At 50.1% G+C, this 11,131-nt stretch overlaps 1 protein-coding gene across 5 annotated transcripts in view; it reads right to left on the bottom strand.

Moving 5' to 3' along the window:
• The window catches only part of LOC306818255 (CSC1-like protein 2), a 51,837-nt gene that overhangs the window by 28,702 nt on the left and 12,004 nt on the right, over window positions 1-11,131 (bottom strand). For 2 of the 5 annotated variants that reach the window (XM_079335733.1, XM_079335736.1), the window contains 17 exons: window positions 9,574-9,625; window positions 9,382-9,490; window positions 9,227-9,297; window positions 9,055-9,135; window positions 8,592-8,715; window positions 8,208-8,341; window positions 7,588-7,725; window positions 7,339-7,492; window positions 7,150-7,256; window positions 6,562-6,648; window positions 6,414-6,479; window positions 6,159-6,321; window positions 5,882-5,987; window positions 5,591-5,758; window positions 4,146-4,261; window positions 3,981-4,061; window positions 9-3,891 (listed from right to left, as the gene is read on the bottom strand). In XM_079335733.1, coding sequence (XP_079191859.1) covers window positions 3,682-3,891; window positions 3,981-4,061; window positions 4,146-4,261; window positions 5,591-5,758; window positions 5,882-5,987; window positions 6,159-6,321; window positions 6,414-6,479; window positions 6,562-6,648; window positions 7,150-7,256; window positions 7,339-7,492; window positions 7,588-7,725; window positions 8,208-8,341; window positions 8,592-8,715; window positions 9,055-9,135; window positions 9,227-9,297; window positions 9,382-9,490; window positions 9,574-9,625 — 1,967 coding nt within the window. In that variant the 3' untranslated portion in view covers window positions 9-3,681. Of the gene's footprint in view, window positions 1-8; window positions 3,892-3,980; window positions 4,062-4,145; window positions 4,262-5,590; window positions 5,759-5,881; window positions 5,988-6,158; window positions 6,322-6,413; window positions 6,480-6,561; window positions 6,649-7,149; window positions 7,257-7,338; window positions 7,493-7,587; window positions 7,726-8,207; window positions 8,342-8,591; window positions 8,716-9,054; window positions 9,136-9,226; window positions 9,298-9,381; window positions 9,491-9,573; window positions 9,626-11,131 lie in introns of those variants that run through there. The other 3 variants (XR_013778151.1, XM_079335735.1, XM_079335734.1) reach the window with 3 other exon arrangements.

Consider the following 11,131-nt stretch of genomic DNA (forward strand, 5'->3'; position numbering starts at 1 on the left):
ACACACAGTTTGTAAAGATGGAGCCAATTTTATTGATCAGTAACATAAATAGGACAAATGTTTCACTGTACAGACGAGCTGAAGGTAAAAATAAATAAGAGTCACGGCAATAAATTAAAAGCATGAGGAGCGACGCACCGTTAGCTGGGGTCGTCTCCATGACGACAGTGCAGTTCATGGTTATTTACACAGTTTGTATTTTACACACGCTTCTCTTCCAGTGTCGGCGACGCCTCTCTCTCTCTCTCTCTCTCTCTCTTTTTACAACTTCAACAACTTCAGAGACGAAATTTAAAAAACTAAGAAAAGCAAAAAGCAGCGCCTGGTTATTAAAAACTGTAGTTACATTTTACAACGGCATCGTCACAGCTATCAACGTTTGTGTAACACGTCAGTATCAAATACTTCAGTCAGCAGGTTACAAAAATATCACACAGACTCTGTTTTATTATTATTATTATTATTATGGGCATCTTCAGTCGGACTGTTCCCGGAGGTCAGTGAACGCAGCAGCTCTCGACGCTCACTGGCGGTTTCTCGCTCTCTCACGATGGAAGACGCTCCGTCGCTGTTAAAGCCGCTCACACGTGTTCTGTTGCTCGAGCAGATTTTCAGATTCCATAAAAGTTGAACCTAAACATGCAAGGTGCAAACCGTCTCCTCACAGCACGCCGTGCCCTCACAGCACGCCGTCTCCTCGCAGCACGCCGTCTCCTCGCAGCACGCCGTGCCCTCGCAGCACGCCGTGCCCTCGCAGCACGCTGTTAAATATTTCATTTTTTGCTCTTAATTTCAGTTTCCGCTTAAAACTCTTTATCATGGTGCCGATTTTATTTTGAAAGTGGACAAACTGAAGTGTGGCGCTTTTATTTTGAAGGTGAACAAACTGAAGTGTGGCGCTTTTATTTTGACGGTGAACAAACTGAAGTGTGGTGCTTTTATTTTGAAGGTGAACTAACTGAAGTGTGGCGCTTGACGTGCTGTCGACTCGGATCTCGTTAATAAACGGCTCGCGGTGAGCTGAATAAAGTTTTTCTCCGGCGGTGACAGAGGTCAAAGGTCAACAGTGACATCATGATGTGGTTATTATTAATGCAGTGTTTTCTCGGCTGAGGGAAACAGGAAGGAGGCGTCGGGCTAAAACGACGAGTCATGGCGTGCTCGCTTGGACGCACTGCACGTGTCTCAGGGTCGAGAGCTGCTCAGCTGAACCTCCGGCTTCAGTTTACACATCAGATCCTTCAGGCTCATGTGCAGAAAATCCCGGCCAGAGCGCCCCCTACAGGTGACTAAAAACTGACCTTCAAAATAAAACATCATGAAGACACAAACACTGCAGTCCTCCGGCGTGTAGCCGCCAAACGCCATCCTGCAGGCTACAGCTTTCATAGTCCAGCTGTGTCCACACACACACACACACACACACACACACACACACACACACACACACACACACACACACACACACACACACACACACACACACACTCTGATGACAAACAGGAGGAGGAGCAACAACAAGTAAACCAAAACTAGAGAAAACGTCTCGCCGCCTCGCACAAACGCTGCAAATCAGAGCCTGCTTCCTGTTTCTGTCGTCATGGCAACCCAACTAAGAGCTGTTTGTCAGGACGTGAATCAGATCCAAAATGTTGTTTTAGAATCGGAGACCAGCGACCACGAGGAGGAAACATCTGACGATGTGGTTAAATGGACAAATTGAATCTGAGCGTCAAACATACTCTACATTTCCCATGATGCAACAGGACAGAGTCATCGTTATCAAAACACAAACACCTGTTAGTCACTGAGGGGGCGGGGCTTATTAAAGACGGCGTACATATGTAAACCATCAGACACCTGGCGAGGTGTCGGATCGTGATTGGTCGGCAGGACAGACCCCGGCTGTTTGAAGGGAAGTTAAAATATGTCTCACATCATCCTTTTAAAACCGTCCAATCAGAAACAAGTCCTGGATGACTCGCATCCCCAAACACCAGGAGGATCATGGGAAAAAGGCAGCTCAGTCCAATGAGCTCTTCAGCATGCGTCAGGATTCTGCACAGTGAGGGCTTAAAAGGATTTTAAACTACGAGTCGAATACCGATCGAATCGACGTCTGTTCGTTACCACGGCAACAAGTCCAATGCGCCAGAAGGTTAACTCGTGCTGCACGAACGCATCAGCAACATTTCTGTATGTTTTTGTGCGATTCAGACGGATTGTTTGTTCTTGGCGAGTAGTTTCCCTCTGTTTCCATTCTTTGTGCTAAGCTAGGCTAGCAGTTTCCCTCTGCTTCCATTCTTTGTGCTAAGCTAGGTTAGCAGTTTCCCTCTGTTTCCATTCTTTGTGCTAAGCTAGGCTAGCAGTTTCCCTCTGTTTCCATTCTTTGTGCTAAGCTAAGCTAATCCTCCTCTGGACGACTGAAAGCTGAGATCCGTCTCAAATATTTTGGCTGATGGAAAAAAAAAGGTTCATGGAAGTCAAATCTACGGAAGACGGATGAACGGTCTGACAGGAAGTGGAACATGACATCAGGCTGTTTGGGTTTACTGAGTGATGGTTGAGGAGCTTTCATGATGACACACACACACACACACACACACACACACACACACACACACACACACACACACACACACACACACACACACACACACACACACACACACACACACACACACACACACACACACACACACACACTTACACACACTTCCCTTGAGAGTCCTGACTGCTTCAGGCGTTAACAGTAGACCGTCGGGATGAAAAGCGCCGCTCGTCTACTCGAGTCGTCTGTGACCAACAGAGTGTGATCGCTGAACCTACACGGACACAAACGTCCCGCCCCCATCATCAAGTGGTCATGGTTTAAGGTCGTTTTGGGGGAAATTGAATCGGGGGAGGAGTCGTGTCGGAGCCAGTGATTGGACAGCAGAAGGACCAAAGAGAAGCTGAGATGTGCTGGGCGGGAATCTGCCGATGTCATTGGCCACTGCAGCCCTGCCAGATATGACATCGTGTGAAGGAAGTGATGTCATCGATCCAGACAGAACTTGGAACAACATGCAGCGAAAGCTCAGCAGGTGAAAGAAAGTGAAGCGTCCAGGTGAGCAAACGGAGAACGACCACGACTCGGAGAAACAGGAAACGGGCAAACAGGAAGGAAGTCTGCGCCGCGTAAGCTGAGCTTCTACCACTACGAGAGCGGGCGGCTGGCGAGATATTCAGCACTCTGATGTCATCCACCACGCCACAGAAAAAGAAAAAAAAAAGTGTCAGCTTTGACTCCTGGACAGGTCGAGGTCCTGCGACCAATCAGGAGTCAAGACACGAGAGCGAACTAACAAAATCCCACCCAGGCACACAGACCCCGCCCCCCACCCGAGAAAAGAAACAAAAGAGAAACTTTTGGCTTTGTAGTTATGTACAGTGATTTCCTGTGGAGACACTCTGATGTCCGTCAAGTCTCCACAGGCGAGCAGGGCGGGAAGTTGGCGACCCGGCGCCGGCGTCGGAGGTCAGGGTCAAGTCATCGAGCTGGGAGGGGGAGGAGCTAACAGTGTCAGACTATCTCTATGTGTGTTTGTATATGTAGTGATTCTCCAGTCAGCTTCTTTTTTACTGTCGCATGAGCGTAGACTCTCAAGCTCCTCCCTCTCCCTCTAGCTCCACCCCCTGCTACTGGTGGACCTCGTTGGCTATCAGACTGTCCTCCCCTGACTGAAAATCCGCCTCGTTGATGCTGTTCCCCCCGTTGAGCAACTCCTCGTCCTGGGACGAGCCTCGGTCCTCCTCGCCGGTCCCGCCGCCCGGCTCGTCCGAGTTTGGGTCCTGCAGCACCTGAGCGATGTACATCTGTTGCTGCTGCTGCTGCTGCTGCTGCTGCTGTAACCATGGAAACACGAGACACGGGGTCAACGACTCAAACCACGTCTGCTTCACAGCGAAGGAACGAGGAACAGGAACACCCGACTCACCTGAGATTTGGTGGTGGGCGAGGACGAGGGTCGAGCTGGACGCCCGTTCTCCACGGCGTCCACGTCAGCCTTGGTGTCGATCTGAGACGGACGCAGAGCGAGACACGTTAAAGGACAACGTGAAACTGCTGCGCTAATCGCTGTCAAACTCTTGCCGATGTTTACCTTGTAGTTGTGAGCGCTGAGATACTTGAAGTGTCCGAAGCAGACGTGAGAGAGACACACCACGATCGTGACGATCAGAACCACCAGCGTGAACATCGACGTCGGCGTCTCGAAACCTGACAACACGTTAGCACTTAGCATTAGCTAGCATTCAGCGAGCAGTCGTCCTGTTATGTCCTGATACTGCAGGAGACAGACTCTAGTGGACACTGGAGGAACTGCAGCTGTAAAGTTGGACATTTTAACATAGAGCTCTATGGAGACTGACTCACTGCAGGAGACAGACTCTAGTGGACACTGGAGGAACTGCAGCTGTAAAGTTGGACATTTTAACATAGAGCTCTATGGAGACTGACTCACTGCAGGAGACAGACTCTAGTGGACACTGGAGGAACTGCAGCTGTGAAGTTGGACATTTTAACATAGAGCTCTATGGAGACTGACTCACTGCAGGAGACAGACTCTAGTGGACACTGGAGGAACTGCAGCTGTAATGTTGGACATTTTAACATAGAGCTCTATGGAGACTGACTCACTGCAGGAGACAGACTCTAGTGGACACTGGAGGAACTGCAGCTGTAAAGTTGGACATTTTAACATAGAGCTCTATGGAGACTGACTCACTGCAGGAGACAGACTCTAGTGGACACTGGAGGAACTGCAGCTGTAACGTTGGACATTTTAACATAGAGCTCTATGGAGACTGACTCACTGCAGGAGACAGACTCTAGTGGACACGGGAGGAACTGCAGCTGTGAAGTTGGACATTTTAACATAGAGCTCTATGGAGACTGACTCACTGCAGGAGACAGACTCTAGTGGACACTGGAGGAACTGCAGCTGTAAAGTTGGACATTTTAACATAGAGCTCTATGGAGACTGACTCACTGCAGGAGACAGACTCTAGTGGACACTGGAGGAACTGCAGCTGTAAAGTTGGACATTTTAACATAGAGCTCTATGGAGACTGACTCACTGCAGGAGACAGACTCTAGTGGACACTGGAGGAACTGCAGCTGTAAAGTTGGACATTTTAACATAGAGCTCTATGGAGACTGACTCACTGCAGGAGACAGACTCTAGTGGACACTGGAGGAACTGCAGCTGTAAAGTTGGACATTTTAACATAGAGCTCTATGGAGACTGACTCACTGCAGGAGACAGACTCTAGTGGACACTGGAGGAACTGCAGCTGTAAAGTTGGACATTTTAACATAGAGCTCTATGGAGACTGACTCACTGCAGGAGACAGACTCTAGTGGACACTGGAGGAACTGCAGGTTTGGAGACTTTGGACTTGTCCAGACTGACTTTAATTCGTTATGTTTGACTTTTTGCGTGAAACTTCTTTAAACAGAGAAAACTTTATTTTGAGTTGTCTCAGCAGGCCTAACTTTTTGAAACTCACCAATTGGTCAGTTTGTCCAGCAGGGGGCGGGGCTTACCTGTGCGTACAGTGGAGAAAAAGAGCAGCCAGAAGAGGCACAGGATGGGTGCAGCCACCACCTGAGTGACGGCTCCAGAGTGGATCTTCTTGTCCAGTTTGGAGGGCAGGTATGCGTAGTACATGTTGTACCTGTCCACCAGGTGTTTGAGCAGCATGTACATGAGACCTGCAGGAGGACAGCCCGTCAGCCAATCACATCGCTTTGACTTTTCACCATGTTGGTGTTCTGATTGATTCTGAATGAGTGGAAGGAGCAGTGCATTATGGGATGCTGTGTGATGAGACTGACCGAAGGGGACGATGATGGGGCACGTGATGCTGTACGCCATGACCACGGTGAACACGTTCATCATCCAGGCGTACGCCGCTCCAAACTGAAACTCGTAGGCCTGATGCTGCAGAGACCAGAGACAAGGTTTGAGACAGGAAACTGACACAGCAGCGCCCCCAAGAGGCTGAAACGCCCATCACACACTTTACCAGACTCAAATCCAAGTTTTAAACTCAGACATCATGACGAGCCTACTGTCATGGTCACAGCCTGCGGCGGCGGCGGCGGCCCTCACCCTCTTCACGTTGCGGCGGTCAGCAGCAGAGCGAGCCAGGCACAGGCGGATCATGTACATGAGCAGACCGGGGATCCTCAGCAGGTCCATGGCGTTCCCGATGAACGCAGAGGCGATGACGTAGTTCACGAAGAACGCTCCGTTATCAGGCAGAAAGACGCACCTGAGGGAGACACAGCGCGGCAAGGTCGTTTAGCTAACACTGAAGTCACAGAGCCGAGTCTCTACAGGAAGTCCAACGTGCCCAACACTCACTCAAAGCGGACTGTAGCATCATCCAAGAACTTCTTATCAAAGAGCCAACGGAAGAACACATCCAGGCTGGAAGAACACAGACGAGTAGGTGAGGACAGCAGAGGTCAAAGGTCAAAGGTCACTCTGAGGTGTACGGCGGATCTGTTACCTGCTGAGTCCGAGGGATGGCAGCAGCAGAACCATGAAGATCAGGAAGGTGTAACATTTATGCATCGTCGTCCTGTTTTCTCCTGACCTGAGAACGCACACATCAAGGTCAATGAAAGGTCAAAGCAAAGACAGGAAACAGTCATGGGTCAATCAGGGGTCAAATAAAGATCATATCAGGGCAGTTTGAGGGATTAGATGGGGGTCCAGTTAAATCAGGGTCAAACCAGGGTCATGGCTGGAACTTTGGGGTTATTACTGGGCAACTTCAGGGTCAAACTGGGGTCAAATCAAGGTTTGAACAGGATGAAGCCAAAGTGGAAGCAGGAGGGAAATCAGAATCACAGAGTGAGAGAGTGAGCAGGGTTTACTCTCAGGTCAGGGGAACCAGGTCATGGGTAAGGTCATAAACGGCCGATAAAAGTTTGCTCATGGGTCAAGTCAACATCAGATCAGAGTCAGGGTCAAACTGGGGTCAAAACTTCCTCTTGATTTATAGTGGTGACACTTCCTTTGATCCTGTTGTTACTTTCTCCATCTGAAACGGTTTAAATCCTGACTGTCATTGGTCGACCTGCCGCTGGGTTACCTGGTCCAATGAGCCTCGAAGAAGGCGGAGTAATAAACGATGGTGGGGAGCAGAGCGGAGAAAGCCCAGAGCAGCAGAGTGGGGAAGAACTGAGTGACGATCGGATTCTGTACACAACAAACAAACACAGCAGGGTCAGAGGTCAGAGGTCAGAAGATCTGCTCCGGGTGACTAAAGGTCGTTTCTTACGTTCAGATACTCGACGGGTTTGGTAACGTTAAACTTATCCATGGTCGAGATGATGATGGCGGGCGTGGTGAGGAAGAAGAGCAGGAGGAAGAGGATGCAGTTAATGATGAAACAGCGGATCCACCAGGAGATCCCGCCCAGAGACAGGTGCTCCCTGCACAAGGAAACCAGGACATATCAGCTGAGCGGGACGGGTGTGTTTGTGTTGTGTATGCTGGGGTTATTGGCGGGTGGAGCTTAAGGACATACCAGCGGACGTTCTGCGGGTCTGGTGCGTACGAAACGCTCCACCTGTGGACGTGAAGAGATTCGCTGAACTGAGAGGATCGCGGCTCCTGGCGACACCGGCAGCCCTGAACCTGACACGCATTGAAGTCCTTCAAAATACTGTGAAAACAGGGGGCGGGGTCAGAGAGAGGAGGCGGAGTCAGAGAGAGGAGGCGGAGTCAGAGAGAGGAGGTGGAGTCAGAGAAAGGAGGGGGAGTCAGAGAGAGGAGGTGGAGTCAGAGAAAGGAGGGGGAGTCAGAGAGAGGAGGTGGAGTCAGAGAGAGGAGATGGAGTCAGTCAGAGGAGGCGGAGTCAGACAGAGGAGGCGGAGTCAGAGAGAGGAGGGGGAGTCAGAGAGAGGAGGTGGAGTCAGGCGGAGTCAAGGAGAGGAGGCGGAGTCAGAGAGAGGAGGTGGAGTCAGTCAGAGGAGGCGGAGTCAGACAGAGGAGGCGGAGTCAGAGAGAGGACAAATGAGAACAGTACATTAAGACAAATAGAAGGCTCTTTTTAATTGGTTGGGGGGTTAAAGAGGGAGAGGGCTGCTGTGATAAAAAGGGGGCGTGGACACAGTGGACGGCGGGTGGGGCCGGGTTGTGTCTTACATGGCGGTCATGGCCTCGTTCTGGAAGGTGACGAAAGCCATGCCCAGCGGTTTGGTGTGGACCTTCTCCTTCTCCTTCCTGTACTCCTCCTTCAGTTTGGCCTCCCTCTTGGTGTAGTAGCTGACGGCCTCCTCCTGCACGATCAACAAACACAGCTAACATGTTAGCAAGCTAGCTCACAGATGAGACAAAATACTGCCTCTTCACAGAGTCCGAGGTCAGAGCACCAACGTGATCCAGCTTAAATATAAAGTAACCCTCTACGATCCAACATTTTCTAACCACCTACATCAAACTTCAGCCAGCTGCAGAAATACGCTGATAAGAAGCCGCTTTGTGTGTGTCTGTGAGTGAACAGAGTGTTAGCATTAGCATTAGCATCACCTCCTCACAGCCGGTGATCGCACAGCAGCAGAGGTGTCCGCAGGGTTTGGGGTTGATCATCGTAGGAACGTGTTCCTTTGCCATCAGGTCGGTGAAAAACTTCTTACTGCGCTCCGTCTTCTTCCTGAAACACACACACACACACACACACACACACACACACACACACACACACACAGTAATTCATAGCAGGGTTAAGCTAAATGTTTAGCATTTTTGTCTGCAGCAGTTATCCAGTGTCCATGACACATTTCTCCCCAGGGAGAGGATTAACGAAACACACACACACACTCACACACTCACACACACACACACTCACACACTCACACACACACACACACACACACACACACTCACTCACTCACTCACTCACTCACTCACTCACTCACTCACTCACACACACACACACACACACACACACACACACACACACACACACACACACACACACACACTGTCTGACCTCTCGGCGTTCAGAGCCATCAGTTTGGCCACGTTGTAGCAGATCCGAGCCTCCAGCACTGTGCAGTTCTCGTACGCCTGTCTGAAGAACAGAAGAGAGGTCAGCCAGGAACAGGAAGTGAAACTTGACTTTGGGTTTGGAGACGACTGAAGAAGAAGGTGAGTGAACGTACTCAAAGTGCTGTTTGATCTGAGCCTCCTCGGCGTACTTTGAGATGCCGTTGATGAACAAAGTGCGCTTCACCTGCAAGACACAGAAGTGTGAATGAAAACAGACGAGAGGTTCAAACAGTGATCCAGTCTGAGGTCTCTGTGGTTCTGGTCCTACCAGGTCGTCCTCCTTATAGTGCATCTTGGACGTGTGTCTCCTCATGCTGTAGACGGTCAGCAGCAGATACATGAAGGCGAACACGGTGTGCAGCCACAGCAGGTTCGTCCTGGACGCACAAACAAGTCCCCATCACGTCACAGCTTTGACTGCATGCTCATCATTAAACACTGACATGACTCTGGGACTCACCCGGATTTCAGGTTGGCTATCGTGGTGCGTCCGAAGCTGTACGCGTTGTTTTCTGAAAACCAACAAAGAACAGGCGGAGTCAGAGAGCAGCCGTGTGTGTGACGGAAACGCTGGACATGTTCCGATCCAGAAGACGGGGAAGCACTGACGAAACATCTGATCCACTAAAGCTAATCATGATCAGAGCTCACTCCACTCAGGACAGCAAACACAGTAAGTCATGGAGACACTTTACACACTGACGGCAGGTCAGTGGGAGGAGCTACAGCTTGGATCAGGGCGGGGTCTGGTGGTGGAACTGATCACAGCTGATCCCTGATCTGTTCAGGTCACACAGTTCAAGGACGTTTGTCCTCGAGGACATCAACCAACACCTGACACTAACCAAGAGTCTGAACCTGAGGAACCACCAAGACTACGGGAGGTAGAGACTGCAGTTATCAGACCTGCTGGTCCCTACAGTCTTTAAACTACAGGAGGTAGAGTCTGCAGTTATCAGACCTGCTGGTACCTCCAGTCTCTACCTCCTACAGGTGGTAGAGTCTGCAGTTATCAGACCTGCTGGTCCCTCCAGTCTCTACCTCCTACAGGTGGTAGAGTCTGCAGTTATCAGACCTGCTGGTCCCTCCAGTCTCTACCTCCTACAGGTGGTAGAGTCTGCAGTTATCAGACCTGCTGGTACCTCCAGTCTCTACCTCCTACAGGTGGTAGAGACTGCAGTTATCAGACCTGCTGGTCCCTACAGTCTCTAAACTACAGGTGGTAGAGTCTGCAGTTATCAGACCTGCTGGTACCTACAGTCTCTAAATGTCCTACAGGAGGTAGAGTCTGCAGTTATCAGACCTGCTGGTACCTACAGTCTCTAAACTACAGGAGGTAGAGTCTGCAGTTATCAGACCTGCTGGTACCTACAGTCTCTAAACTACAGGAGGTAGAGTCTGCAGTTATCAGACCTGCTGGTACCTACAGTCTCTAAACTACAGGTGGTAGAGTCTGCAGTTATCAGACCTGCTGGTACCTACAGTCTCTAAACTACAGGTGGTATAGTCTGCAGTTATCAGACCTGCTGGTACCTACAGTCTCTAAACTACAGGAGGTAGAGTCTGCAGTTATCAGACCTGCTGGTACCTACAGTCTCTAAACTACAGGAGGTAGAGTCTGCAGTTATCAGACCTGCTGGTACCTACAGTCTCTAAACTACAGGAGGTAGAGTCTGCAGTTATCAGACCTGCTGGTACCTACAGTCTCTAAACTACAGGAGGTAGAGTCTGCAGTTATCAGACCTGCTGGTACCTACAGTCTCTAAACTACAGGAGGTAGAGTCTGCAGTTATCAGACCTGCTGGTACCTACAGTCTCTAAATGTCCTACAGGAGGTAGAGTCTGCAGTTATCAGACCTGCTGGTACCTACAGTCTCTAAACTACAGGTGGTAGAGTCTGCAGTTATCAGACCTGCTGGTACCTACAGTCTCTAAACTACAGGAGGTAGAGTCTGCAGTTATCAGACCTGCTGGTACCTACAGTCTCTAAACTACAGGTGGTAGAGTCTGCAGTTATC

This window comes from Symphodus melops, assembly GCF_947650265.1.
Source record: "Symphodus melops genome assembly, chromosome: 2".
NCBI lineage: Eukaryota > Metazoa > Chordata > Actinopteri > Labriformes > Labridae > Symphodus > Symphodus melops.